Here is a 14,307-nt window from a genome sequence, read left to right as displayed (position 1 = left end):
TATTGGGGGACCGAGGGAGGGGCCGGGGGGGGCGATTGGCCGCCCCGCCCCCTCCCCCGCGTCTATAGAAGGGCCCACGCCCCCCCCCCCCCCCCCCCCCCCCCCCCCCCCCGGCTTTCGCTTTCTTGGTGGGGTTAGTAGGGGAAGCCATGACATCTCTGGGTCTTCTCCCCTCTGTAGAGACCAGGTATGCTGCCAGGCAGCCGAATGACACCTCAGGGACCTTCCATGGGACCCCCTGGCTATGGGGGGAACCCTTCAGTCCGACCTGGCCTGGCCCAGTCAGGGATGGACCAGTCCCGCAAGAGACCTGCACCTCAGCAGATCCAGCAGGTCCAGCAGCAGGCGGTCCAAAATCGAAATCACAAGTAAGATGACCCAGGGCAGAGGGAGGGAGGAATGGAGGGAAGGAGGGAGGAGAAAGAGGAGTCCTGTGAGGACACAGGTGTGGGAGTACCTGAACCCAGAGGTAGTGATGCTGTGTCAGCAGATGGGTGCTCGTTCTTAAGAATGCCTCGTGTTGGTTGGGGGCAGGAGGGGTGTGTCTTTGATTTGAGGGAAACTTTGCAGTCCCTCCACTTTACTATAAATGGAGGTGCTGACAGCCTGTTTTCATGTTCTGGCTAGTTCCATCCCAACCTGATAACAGTATTTATTCCAAACAGTGCAAAGAAAAAGAAGATGGCTGACAAAATTCTACCTCAAAGGGTGAGTCCAGGCTGTAGGTTTTCTTGAAGGTGCGGTGAGTTTGAAAATAGAGATGGTCAGCTCTAGGTCCTAATGACATCTTTCTGTTCCTAAGATTCGTGAACTGGTACCAGAATCCCAGGCTTATATGGATCTCTTGGCTTTTGAAAGGAAACTGGACCAGACTATCATGAGGAAACGGCTAGATATCCAGGAGGCTTTGAAACGTCCCATCAAGGTAACGCAGGAGAGGGCTAGGCAGAGAGCCAAAGGAGAGGACTCGGGAACCTTCAGTAGGCTCAGGATGAGAAATCAAAGGTGCAGCACAGCTCTCCTTGGCATTTAAATTACATCTCTCCCTTCCGCCTACGAACTGAGAATTACATTAGCAGCATAAGAACAGAACTGCAAAGGGGGAGGGACTTTTGCTATCTCTTGCACCAGAAATGTACCCTGTCCGTGTTTTTGCTATAACTGCTCTGCCACCTTGGGAACCTGGCACCTTGCATGACTTTGTCCATCTGACATCCCAGTGTATGCACTTGCACTCAGGCCAGTGGCCAGTACTCCTCTTCTAGATGGAATCTCCATCCACCCACCCCAGGGACTGGGTAGACAGTAAGCCAGTCTGTTAGGAGTAATTTTGGGGTTTGGGGAGACCCTTGTCTTCAACATCAAACCACTGAAGCCCCACCATCAATCCTGTTTCTGCCTTCCTCAGCAAAAACGGAAGCTGCGAATTTTCATTTCTAACACTTTCAATCCGGCTAAGTCAGATGCCGAGGATGGGGAAGGGACGGTGGCTTCCTGGGAGCTTCGGGTAGAAGGACGGCTCCTGGAGGATGTGAGTTCAAGGTCCACCGTGGTCGGCATCTAGGGTGGGAGCTGCTGGGAACAAGCAGTGTTGTTTGATTGGCAGGAAACATAACTGGTGCTCACAGCTCCTGTTGGAAACAGCAGGGAGAGGGTCACAGTGTTCCCTGCATTAAAAGACAATGGTTCTTTGTGTCTGGCTCCCACAGCTTGGCCCTCACTGTGTTATCATATCGAGTACTTTATTGTCCTCGGATTTGACTTGTTGTTTACCTTCCTCCTGATGGTGCTGGCCATTGGGATTTAGCAATATCTGCAGATTATTTAGTGAGGTTTGTTTTTTTTTTTTCAGTCGAGTCAGTTTGCACTTAGCATTTGAGGCCATGCTTTCCTCTCTGAGTCCTTGAGGTCCTTGATTCCCACTGGCACCTCCATCTTTCCAACTTTTGTTGGAGATATCTCAAGGTTAAGTGGGATAGATTTCTCTGACAGGGTCTTTGTTGCTTCATGTGGAACATTAGCAGACAGGTGATAGCCCCCAAACCTCCCACCCGAGAAGCTCTTTGGGGAAGCTCACCTTTCCGTCCCTTACAGTCTCTGGCTCTCTATTTTTAGCTGTTCGCAGGCAAGCTAATTTGAATGCATTTTTGCAGGAGAACCAGGGCTCAGTGTCAGAGCCTCCTTTTCTATGTAGGTCCAGTCCATCTGCTGTCATTCCATCCAAATAAAGCTGTTTTTGTTCTGACTGCCTATTGCCTGTGATTCATTTCCCTTCTAGAGTCAGACTTTTCTCGGTTCAGACTCGCTTTGTTATGTGCAACGATTTGGCTTAACTTGCCTCATTTCTCTTGGGGACATGAGGTGGGTGAGTCAGTGACCCTGTACATGTTATAGTGTGCTTCTTCGGGGTTCTCTTGCTACTGCTGTGACTTGTTTAATACTCACAGATACCTACCTTGCCATCTCAACAGACGTTTTTGAGTTTTTCCCCATTGATGTTGTGGGTTCCTTTTTTTATGAGACTTTGTCTTGGGGAATTTCTTCTGGCCTTTTCTAACAAATGACTTCTCCTCTTTTCCTCTAGTCAGCCTTGTCCAAATATGATGCCACCAAACAAAAGAGGAAGTTCTCTTCCTTTTTTAAGTCCTTGGTGATCGAACTGGACAAAGACCTGTATGGGCCAGACAACCATCTGGTAGAAGTGAGTAGTTCTGCCTTCTAGGTGTTGACTCTATGACTGGAGGATGATGGACTTGGAAGCCAAACTTTAATGCCTAGGGAGAGAGGAGGTATATTAAATAAAGGGTTACACCAGGTGCACAGTACTACCATTGCAGTTTGCACGTTGACCTCCAGGTGGCACTACCTGTGTTTAGTTCTGGTACTGTTTGGACCCAAGAGCTCTTGCAGTCTGACTTGTCCCACCTTTTTAATGTAACTATCCTGATTGCTGCCCCCACTTTCAAGGGAAATTCTAATGGAGGCCTCTTATACATGCCAGGCCATCTCTGCATCTTGCTGATTAATAATGGTGAGCCGTAGTAATCCACACACCATTCGCATTTTTTCCTGCTAGGTGCTGTCATGAAGGGGGTTAACTAGTAGGGTTCTAGTCCTTGCCAAGGTTACCTTTATAGATCTGGGACTTCCTTCTGGTCCCTGCTCTGTTTAGATTCACATGCCAAATCATCAAAAATCATTTATTATAGTGCCTGATTACACAGTGTTCTGTGGATCATGTTAGCGATAGTGTTCCTTGGGATACAGTCAAAACCACAGTGAGACAGTCCCACGCTCCAAGTGAACTTAACTTGCTCCTTTCTTCGCCAGTGTAGCCGCAACCCCTTAATCTCAACCACTAAGAGACATGGGAAGGTCTTTACCATCTAATAAGGGAAGTAAGTCATAGAATCAATAGAAATTTGTAAATATGTTTACCTTACCTTTATAGCAGTAGAGCATAGTGACTAAGAACGTGGACTGTAGAATCAGACGCACCAGAGCTCAAATTGCAGCTTTGCCACTTATTGGCTATTTGACCGTAGACAAGCTACTTCACTCTTCTAAGCATTAGTTTTCTCATCTCTAAAATAGGCATAATCATGCCTATCTTGTATGGATGTTGTGGGAATTAAATGAGATAATCCAAGTAAATGTCTTAGAATACTCTCACACATAGTAAGTGCTCAGTAAGTGATAGCTACGTTATTTTACTGTGCAAGTATGTATTGTCCATTTGTGGATAAAATTATCACTGAAAATTCAGACTAATTTAAATGCGACCCTGAATAGTCAAAATTAAAAGGTTAATCTACGTATACACAGACAGTAATCCCAAAGCCATATGCAGTTTTTAAAAATGTCTCATGCTATTGCTCTTCTCCAATAGCCTCAGTAATCAAAGTTGAATATTCAGTCATTACAGAAGCTCTTCCCTCCCACCCCAGCTCTTCCTCTGGGAGAGCACCCCCTGACATCTTCCTCTCTGTAGTGGCACAGGACCGCCACTACCCAGGAGACGGATGGCTTCCAGGTGAAGCGGCCAGGAGACGTGAATGTACGGTGCACTGTCCTGCTGATGCTGGATTACCAGGTATTGTGTGGTGATGAGGGGGTCCTGCTTTCACAGTTACATCCCATCGGCAGTCTGACATTTAAAGGGTTAAGTCTAGTTGTGGATACTTTGCCACCAGAATGTCAGCTCCCTAAATATAAGATATGGCCTTAGTCATCTCTAAGTTCCTCCTAGTGTTTATCTGCCCCAAGAAAGCACTACATTAATGCTTGTTGAATGCCTTGAATGTATGCCATGCTATGCACCCCAAAATGCATTTAGCCCCAGCTCACTACCTTCATCTCTGTACTCTTTGGTTATCTGCAGCCCCCCCAGTTTAAATTAGACCCTCGCCTGGCTCGGCTCCTGGGCATCCACACCCAGACCCGTCCAGTGATCATCCAAGCACTGTGGCAATACATTAAGACGCATAAGCTCCAGGACCCTCATGAGCGGGAGTTTGTCATCTGTGACAAGTACCTCCAGCAGGTGAGAAAAGGACCCATTCTTTTGCTAGCATCTGTGGAGCACCAGTGCTCAAAATGCCAACTTCTTAGCTGCTTCTACTCTTTCCCTCAGATCTTTGAGTCTCAGCGTATGAAGTTTTCAGAGATCCCTCAACGCCTCCACGCCTTGCTTATGCCACCAGAGCCCATCATCATTAACCATGTCATCAGGTAAGCATGTATATGGGAGGCGGCATGCTGGAGCTGGCTTGTACCTGCTTGCACATGCCAGTTGTCAAATTTTCAGGAATTTTGCAAGCGGGTTAAACAAAGCCGTTGTTTAAAATTAAATATATAAACTTAAAATTAAATATGTTATATTAAAAATGAGGGCAATATATACTCAAAAACTTATAATTTCCTTATTATTTTATGATATCTTAGGAGTTACTTGTGTTTTTGAGATTATGTATGTCTATTGTGTCTGTATGGTGGAAATACTATGTGATGATGTGTTACTGCACATCTCTTCCCAGCTCCTTTATCCGTGATGTAGTGTTGGCAGCTTGAAATCAACCATTTTGGGAATATTTAAACCTCAGAAATTGACAAATGCTACAAATCAGGGCCTTTTTTTTTTTCATTTCTTTTGGAAAATCAGTTGTTACACGTTTACCAGCTCATCACTGATGGGTGACCATCTCTTCTCCGGATGGTGGGATATTCCAATCAGAGACTCGCACTGCCTTATCTCCATCTGCGTTTTTCTTCAGAAGATGGTTGAACAGGGCATCTCTAGGCAGATGTGGAGTGAAGGAAGGCACTTCCTCCTCAAAGCAGCATGTCCCTGTGGTCAGATGTAGTCTCTGCCTTCTTTCCCTTACTCCATATTAATTCCAATAAAGGCCTTCCTTTCTTTAGACCCTGAACCATCACTTAGCCAGTAGTAATTCCTACAACCTCTATACTGGGTCAGTAGAAGCTAGTTTGTCCTGTATTCCTGTGCTTAAAGTTAGGCCACTTTTTATTTTATTTTGTATGGTTTGTGTTTTGTTTGAATTTATTTTCAGGGTTAATTTTAGTTTAACAGGCAGAAAGGTACACAAGATGCTGAAAGTATCTTTCCTTAGGGGAGGGAGAAACTGTTCACTGGATATCTTTTGTACTATTTGATTTTTTACTGAATCCAATTTTAATAGAATCCAATTGACTTTTTTAAAAAATCAACTTTATTGAGGTTCATATACTATAGGTCACACCTATTTAAAATATAGTTTGATGAGTTTTAGCAAATGTATACACCATGTAGCTACCACTGCAAGGAAGGTAGAGAACATTTCTGTCACACCCACAGCTTCTCTTGTGCCCTTTTGCAGTCAACCCCTTTTCCTTCATTCTTGGGCCATCTTTTTGATGCTGTGTAATTAGGTCTTGGGGTACAAGCCCTTTACCGGGCCCCTTTGGTTTCCTCCCCAGTGTTGACCCAAATGATCAGAAAAAGACGGCTTGTTATGACATTGATGTGGAAGTGGATGATACCTTGAAGACCCAGATGAATTCTTTCCTCTTGTCTACTGCCAGCCAGCAGGAGATTGCTACTCTAGACAACAAGGTAGGGGCCTCTGCTCCAGGTAGTTCGGGTGCCACAAGCGCTGTATCACAGCTTCTAGGCTGCCTTTTGATTTTTGGTATTCATTCAAAATGTAGTGACACCCATTATATGCCAGGCACTCCTTGGTGCTGGCTGGAGCCAGACACACGAATTCGGATTCTGCCTATACCTTTCAATAGTTTTAAGTCTCACTTTCTGGTCTGTGAAATAAAGACCATAATACTTATTTTTAGAAGGTTGTTATCCAGGATTAAACGAGACGATGTATGTAAAGACACAACATTGTATCTGGCACATAACAACAAATAGTAGCTTCTGCTCTTGTTACTATCATTGTTATCATTGACATTATTAGACATAGTCCAAGCAAGTAAAGCCAGAAATGCTCTGGGAACACAAAGGAGAACAGGGAGGCTTTCCTGGAAGAGTTGATGCCCCAGCTAAATCTTGAAGGACAAAGTGGGAGCTAACAAAAGGGGAGAAAGGATAGTGGTGCTTAGGGGCGTGGGAGGCAGAGGACATTCTAGAAAGAGAGAACAGGGTATGTAAAGATCCAGAGATAAGAGAGAGAGCCTGGTATGTTCAAGTTGCCCAGGCCATTTAGTGTGCTAGATACAGCTCAGCGTGCCAGGGATGGGAAGTTTGGAGAAAGGAAACTGGATAGGGAAGCAGGAGCCTAATGAAGAAGAAGCTTTGATACAGGGAAAACTGTACTTTGTCCTGAAGACTGGAGGGACTGATGCTATTTAGATTTAGAATGATCACTGGCAGGAAGGTAGAGAGGTAGTTGGTAGTTGTAACAGGGGCAGGTCTAGAGGCAGGAAGCCCAATTAGGAGGCCGGTGCAGTAATGCATATGAGATATGTCGAGTGCCTAAACCTCTGGTACTGACAGTGAGGATGGAAATGAGCAGACAGATTTGAGAGGTGTCAGAGTAGAACTGAGGGATTCGGACACTTTGGAGGGGGATGGTGGGGTGCGCATGAGGGAGAAGGAAGCATTATAGTGACTCCCAGGATTTTAGCTTGGGTGCACAGTAGTATTCATTCAGATTGAGAACAGGAGAAGCAAGTGTTGAGAGAAAGGTAGTGAATTTAGCTTTGGAGAGTTTAAGGTACCTTGAGATGTCAAGCAGTTAGATTGGTTGGAGTTTAGAAAATGGATTCTGGTCTTCAGACTGGGGACTCATTACCCTGTCACTGGTAATAGAAGACATACAAGTAGATGAAATTGCTGTAAAGAGTATAGAGGGCTGGCCCAGTGGCCCAGCAGTTAAGTGCTCACATTCTGCTTCAGCAGCCCAAAGTTTGCGGTTTCAGATCCCGGGTGCAGACATGGCACCACTCATCAAGCCATGCTGTGGCAGGTGTCCCACATATAAAGTAGAGGAAGATGGGCATGGATGTTAGCTGAGGGCTACTCTTCCTCAGCAAAAAGAGGAGGATTGGCAGCGGTTAGCTCAGGGCTAATCCTCCTCAAAAAAAAAAAGAAAAAGAGTATGGAAAGGGGTCCAGCCCCATGGCAGAGTGGTTAAGTTCGCACACTCTGCTTTGGCGGCCCAGGGTTTCGCCGGTTTGGATCCTGGGCGTGGATGTGACACCGCTCATCAGGCCATGCTGAGGCGGCGTCCCACATGCCACAACTAGAAGGACCCACAACTAAAATATACAACTATGTACTGGGGGGATTTGGGATGAAAAAGCAGAAAAAAAAAAGATTGGCAACAGTTGTTAGCTCAAGTGCCAATCTTAAAAAAAAAAAATAGTATGGAGAATAAGAGGGCAGAGAACAAAAGCCATGGACCACAGCTTTTGAGACAGAGAGGCTTCTATACCACTTCTTTTTTATCTGAGAGTGTTTTTGGACCCATTTGTGCTGTAGATTAAGTATTCACCTTGTAGCTTCATCCATAGTGGATACTGTGGAGACTAGAAGGACAACTTCTCTCACGTGGGGTATATAGAGACACAGTGCAAATTACCTGCTGAAAGAGTGCTGAGTGCCGGAGCTGCTGGGGCTCTGGGCAGAAGCGCTATTTCTAAGTGGCACTCTACCTAGGTTTGGGGTGGCCAATGGAGATGTCAGACACTGTCTGCCATTTTACTTTGCGTTTTCCCAGTTTGAAAATGTTATGAGCTTCCTTCCTTCTTTCAGATCCATGAGACAATAGAAACTATCAATCAACTGAAGACCCAGCGGGAATTCATGCTGAGCTTTGCCAGAGACCCTCAGGGTTTCATCAACGACTGGCTTCAGTCCCAGTGCCGGGACCTCAAGGTAAAGAACCTAGGAGAGGCGCAAAGGGACTTAGGTCAGGGAGGCACACATTTGCTTTCTCTCTGTAGCATCTGATAGAAGAGCCAGAGGGGGAAGTGAGGGACCAGATCTCCTTTAGTGTGTTCCAGGGTCCATTCTACAATAAAGTAGGGAAATGGAGGTGGAACCATCAGGTGTTTATCTGGTACCTACTCTGTGCTATCACTCTGCACCATATCGTAGGGGATGCAGAGTGGAAAATTTGATCCCTGCTTTCAAAGCAGCATGCACTCTGTTTGGAGAAACTAGGCTAATATGGTTTAGAAAGTAGTAAACCCTGTAAGACATTATTGGAACTCATGAGTACCAATAAGATAATTCAGAGAATGGAGATCAATGAGGCTAGGATAGCTGGGAAGGGCTCCGTGGAGAATTTGGGATTTGAGGTATTTCCCAGAGGGAGCACCATGAGAACAAGCAAGAAGGGAGGAATGGGCACAGAGTGTGTGAATTGTGCCCTCAGTTCTTGCCTATCCTGTGGTGACTGTGATTACAATTATAGAGGCTGAGCAGAGGGGCAGGGAACAGGGGGTGCCAGCAAGTGTCCCTGAAGAAGGCAGTGGCTTGTTGGTAGCTAGGCGTGACTTGGCGTTTGTATTGGTGGTTTGCCAAGTACCGCACACTGGCTGGCTTAAACTGCAGCAGTTCATCAGCTCACAGTTCTGGAGGCTGGAAGTCGGAAATCGAGGTGTCAGCAGGGGTTGTTCCTTCTGAGGGCTGTGAGGGAGACTGTTCCAGGCCTTTCTCCCAGCTTGCCGCACCTTCAGGCATTTCTTTGTTTGCAGATGGTATTCTCCATGTGTCTTCACTTCGTCTCCCTCTGTGCACGTCTGTCCCTGTGTCCAAGTTTCCCCTTTTTATAAGGACAGCAGTCATATTGGATTAGGCCCACCCTAATGACCTTATCTTACCTTGATCATCTGGCAAAGACCCTGTTTCCAAATAAGGCCACATTCACAGGTGCTAGGGAGTTAGGATTTTGACATCTTTTAGAGGGATACACTTCAGTCCATAACATAACAGATGTGAAGGAAAGAAACAGTCTATTCTCCTCTGTCTTCCCATGCCGTCTCCCTCAGACCATGACCGACGTGGTGGGTAACCCAGAGGAAGAGCGCCGAGCTGAATTCTACTTCCAGCCTTGGGCTCAGGAGGCTGTGTGCCGATACTTCTACTCCAAGGTAGACGCCTGGGTTCACAGGGGAGACTAACAAAAGGCAATGGGTCTGCACCGCTGACGGGGGTCACTGGTTTTAGGTACCAATTTCTGGCTTGTCTCAACTTCCACTCCCTCCACTGTTTTCTCCCTAGGTGCAGCAGAGACGACAAGAATTAGAGCAAGCCCTGGGAATCCGAAATACATAGGGCCTCTCCCACAGCCCTCATGTGGCTGCGCCGATTGTTTATTTGGGCCCTGTGCTGCCTGCCTCATAGCACCTGCCTTGGTCTTGCTTGGGGCCTTCCAGGGGATGCTGTTGGTTCAAGGACAACACCAGAATGAAGAGGGTCTCATGTTTGTGTCTCACAAGACACCTATTACCCTCTTCTCCACCCCATCCCTTCCTACCCCCAGCTTCCCTTTGCCCCACAAAGTTCCCATGTGCCTCTACCCTCCCCTGGTCTACATAGGACCTTTAGATAGTATTAGAGAGAGAACCTGTAGTGGTAATCAGTGCATTGACTGGACTGGGCCTAAGGCCAGGTGGTCTTCAAGGGGACTGGCTGCCCTGATCCTGCCCTTCGGAGACCCAGGAGTTGGGAGCTTTAGCCCTTTCTCCGAGACTCAGGCCTAGGGGCACTCTATAAGCTAGTTGACCTTGGCTCTCCTGAGAACAGAATCCAATTTCCTTCCTTCCCTCCACAGGTTTGGAGCAAACTCTCCGTTCACTTGTTGCCCTCTAGCACTGAGCCCCAGGTCAGTCCGCAGCCCTCTGGATGGGCCTGCTGTCTCAGTACTTCTCTTACTCCCTCATAGGGGGTCCACATCAGTATTGGAGTTTGTTCTTTGTTGCTCCCTCCCAGCACACTCCCTGTAGCTGCTCTTTTTGGGATTCCTTCTTTGTCCTAACCCAGGGCGTTTGGGTGGGGGAATCTTGCCTTTCCCTGTCAGAGCCCCAGGGATCTAACCTGGGGTACTGTCATTGCCAGCAGAGGCTGTTCCTTCCTGCTGTTGCTTGGAGGTATGACTCATTCATTCGCTCCACCCTGCCTGCCCCATCCCTTTATTGAGAAACAGGCCTGAAATCAAACGGGTAAAAGCCCTGGGCCATCCCTGTCTTCCTACCCCTGTCTGCCCAGTTGACACCCACTGGTGACTTCTAGGGCACTGAGGAGTGAAAGCGCCTAGGGCTGGAGAAGAGCTCTGAGTGGGTCTGTGACTCTGCCTCTCCCTGCCTCACAGGATCGTGACTCCCCAGCCCCTGCCCTTAAAGCTTCAGACCCCTCAGGTAGCAGCAGGACCTTGTGATCTTGGCCCCTTGGAACTGAGATGGTTTTGCATCTTTCCAGGAGAGCCTCAGATTCTCCTTCCAGGTTGTATCACCCCGAGTTAGCTTATCCCAGGCTCGCAGACAACACAGCAGGGTGGGAGACAGCTGGGCACAGAGGGGGAATTCCGTTCAGCATGGGCACTAAACCCACAGAACTGACAAAGCCCCTGCTTCCCCACCCCCTCCTCAGGCTCCTGCGAGCACATCCCCCAACTCCATGTCCCTGTCTGTTCCGCAGTGGGAACAGCAGAATTTCTCCCCATCTTCTCCTTCCTGCCATTATCCCACCCCTCCCTTGAAAGGTTCTCCCCACAGTGACACTGGACAACCTCTGTCCTTGGGGCTGGAACCATGAGAAGGAAGCTCAGCACTCCTATACAGTGTCCCTGTTGAAGATAACTGTTTTTATTAACTGAATTATTATGTTTTTTTTCATGGACCAAGATTTTTTTTGTACCGTCCCCTTATCGATGTCACCCAGTTTTAATAAAAGAATCTTCCAAAGGATGGGTCACCCTACCTACTAAGAGCTCTTCCCTGAGCTCTTTCTCTTCCAGTACCACTAGACGTGCTCGTGGTGTTTGCTTATTTTACTTGACAAGTATTTATTGAGTATCTGCTGTGTGCCAGCTGTGGTGCTAGGCACAGGGGATGTGGAAAATGAGGTTCCTATCCTGTGGGCCTCAGGTTCTTACCTTAGAGGTTGCTCTGTCAGCCCCGGGGTGGAGTCCAAGCAGGCCAGGTGCTGGTTGAGATTATTGGGCTTCATCAGTAGATTTTGGAGTTCTGCCCCCAGTTCCCTTTAGTAAGGTACTAACAAGACAGTGGCACTGCTGTCTTCTCCCTTCTCCTGAGCTTGAGTGGGTTGTCCTTGGGTGCCTGTCCTCCCTTAGGCTTACGAACCTGAGCGTCCTATAGAGTTCTACTTCTCAGGGCTCCTATTTAGACACAGGCCAGGGCCTGCACAGCTAAAGACATTGGTGTCCCCTGTGCCTGCCATTCTTTAAGCTCCCACTTTCATGGCTCTGATTAAGATTTCAGTTTCTCTTTTTTGAGGAAGATTAGCCCTGAGCTAACTACTGCCAATCCTCCTCTTTTTCTTGAGGAAGACTGGCCCTGAGCTAACATCTGTGCCCATCTTCCTCTACTTTATATGTGGGACGCCTACCACAGCATGGCTTTTGCCAAGTGGTGCCATGTCCGCACCCAGGATCTGAACCGGCGAACCCCGGGCCACTGAGAAGAAGAACATGTGAACTTAACTGCTGTGCCACTGGGCTGGCTCCAAGATTTCAGTTCTTAAGGTCACCATGCAAGTGCTGTGTTGTCATTCTCATGCTGTAGACAACCAAGCCCTCATTGGCAGAGCTGAGAAGACTGCTCAGGATTGATAGTCCTGTTAGCACAAGCATGAAATTCTGCTGCAGTTCTCATCAGAATGTGCCTGCGTCCCCACCTGGTGGATCATTACTTTCCTCGTTTGTGCCGTTATGTAGCTTGCTTCTACCCAAGAAGGAGTTTTAGAACATAGGATGAGTGCAGCCACATTCCAAAGTTGTAGCTAAAAAATTACCCTTTGCTTACATGGATGGGAATACTCAAGTCTAGCCCCTATGTAATCACACTCACCAAGGATACAACCAATGTTCCCAATCTGGAAGTTGGGGTTTTATCAGACTTGAGTAGGGAAAGCAGAGAAGAGTGTGTGTGGTTGATAACTTGGAGTGGAAAAAATTGATGTCAAGGACATTGAAATGGCATCTGTTTTTACCCAGGCTAATTACATGTGTAATGAATGGCTGATGAACCATTATTAATTTCAAGCAAATAATCTGCAGTTTGCTCTTGGGAAAAGAGCTCTAGTGGTACAGATAACTTCCTGTGACGAGCCAAATTTGAATCTCTGCACACTTTTTATTCCTATATAAATGAACAAATTCTTTGTCTCCACACTAAAAGTGTTTGTAGGGGCAAAGTGAGAAATGGAAGCATTTAGGCAAAAACAAGGGAGTTATTTTATGCATGAACATCTATTCTTTGGGGGTCCTATCATATGTGCCAGGGACAGAAGAATTCTTTTTCTTCCAACACCCATAATCAGTGCTCCCAGCTGGCAGCCTGGTGCTGGTGTCTTTGTCTCCGTGTCAGTGCAGTCACAGTGATCTGTGGGAGGCTGGCTCTTAGTAAGCACAACTTTGTTCCTAAGGGAAACAATCAACCGCCGATTTCGTGTATGTTCCCCTATGGAATGCCCTCGTGATGGGCAGACAATATGGTGGGCTTTTCCTGGGCAGTTCCTAGAACTTAGGAAACTGTTTCTTCCAAGTCGTGACCTTATGCCCACTTACCCTGCCCCAGTGGTTGTGCTCAGACCTCTCGCCAGCCAGCAGTGGCCCAGGGGGATGGAAACACCCACTAAGCAGTGTGCCAAGCCAGGAGGTCAGCATGTGAGCACACAGCAGTGTCTGCCCTCTAGGCCAAGGTGCACAGACAGCTGGAGTTTTGGGGGCCTTTGCCCCACTCTCCAAATCAGCCTAGAAACCAGAGCTCCTCCTCTTAGTGAAACAGATGGCTGTGGGCAATTAGAGCCCTGAACTGCTCAGTGTGTTCCTTCCGTTCTCCCCCTCCCCCCAAAAATCACACATCCCACTTGCTCTCAATTACAGGATCTGAGACCACAAAGCTCCACAGAGGTCACAGCTGCTGCAGGTCCTGCATCCCTTCCTCTTTCTGGCTTCTGCAAACTCGCCACTCACCTGAGGGAGCCCCTAGTGTGGTAGCTTGGAAACCCAAGGAAGAACTGAAGGGAGCTCAAAGCCTCTCAAAGACAGCGAACACGTGGCTGCCTTCTTTTCTGTCCTGTCCTCTTCTGTAAGCCCAGAGTCTACAAAAGGAGAATTGTGGGCCACTTGGCATTAGAGCCTCTACCTTACACCTTTCCCACCCTCTCTTCCTGGAAAACATTCAGGTGTGGATCCTTTGAGGTGAGGAGAGGCCCACTGGTGAGTCCCTGAGATGTGGTAACTGAGGTGACTGTCACTCGGCGCTCCTGGGGTCTCCCTTATCCTTGGCTGGGTGGCCTCCAAAGCAGGCCCTTACCTTTTAATGCGGTCTTATCTTTAAAAGTGGGCCCACACCCACTCACCCCACTCACCCACAGCCCTGCAGACGAGCTAGTGTGGGGCCAGTGACGTGGTCTCTGTCACTGCTAGAGGACAAACTCATAGAGCTGTTTTGGGGGCTCCAGGGAGGATATGCAGGGCGATTCCTCCCTTGGAAAAGAAAACATTTCTTTATCTGCTAGTAGGGCTGAATACAATTTATTCCAGTGCTGGGGGACAGGAGGGAGTGAGGGGGGGGCCAGTCACTTGCTCCTTATCTGGGCTATTT

At 47.6% G+C, this 14,307-nt stretch overlaps 1 protein-coding gene across 8 annotated transcripts in view; it reads left to right on the top strand.

The window, feature by feature from the left end:
• The window catches only part of SMARCD1 (SWI/SNF related, matrix associated, actin dependent regulator of chromatin, subfamily d, member 1), a 15,143-nt gene extending 961 nt beyond the window's left edge, over positions 1-14,182 (top strand). The window contains exons 2-15 of one of the 8 annotated variants that reach the window (XR_006888694.1): positions 181-368; positions 666-708; positions 803-925; positions 1,409-1,531; positions 2,585-2,701; positions 3,992-4,093; positions 4,382-4,543; positions 4,634-4,731; positions 5,977-6,112; positions 8,267-8,389; positions 9,508-9,609; positions 9,740-9,941; positions 10,293-10,343; positions 13,584-14,182. Coding sequence is in view for 2 of the 8 variants with exons in the window: in XM_046662081.1 (XP_046518037.1) it covers positions 181-368; positions 666-708; positions 803-925; positions 1,409-1,531; positions 2,585-2,701; positions 3,992-4,093; positions 4,382-4,543; positions 4,634-4,731; positions 5,977-6,112; positions 8,267-8,389; positions 9,508-9,609; positions 9,740-9,793 (1,371 nt within the window). In the remaining 6 variants the exon portion in view is untranslated. Of the gene's footprint in view, positions 1-180; positions 369-665; positions 709-802; positions 926-1,408; positions 1,532-2,584; positions 2,702-3,991; positions 4,094-4,381; positions 4,544-4,633; positions 4,732-5,976; positions 6,113-8,266; positions 8,390-9,507; positions 9,610-9,739; positions 11,425-13,583 lie in introns of those variants that run through there. The other 7 variants (XR_006888692.1, XR_006888695.1, XR_006888689.1 and 4 more) reach the window with 7 other exon arrangements.
• The last annotated feature ends 125 nt before the right edge of the window (positions 14,183-14,307 follow it).

This window comes from Equus quagga, chromosome 1 (assembly GCF_021613505.1).
Source record: "Equus quagga isolate Etosha38 chromosome 1, UCLA_HA_Equagga_1.0, whole genome shotgun sequence".
Taxonomy (NCBI): domain Eukaryota; kingdom Metazoa; phylum Chordata; class Mammalia; order Perissodactyla; family Equidae; genus Equus; species Equus quagga.
The sequence above is the reverse complement of the archived record's forward strand: the minus strand, read 5'-3'. Positions and strand labels throughout refer to the sequence as shown.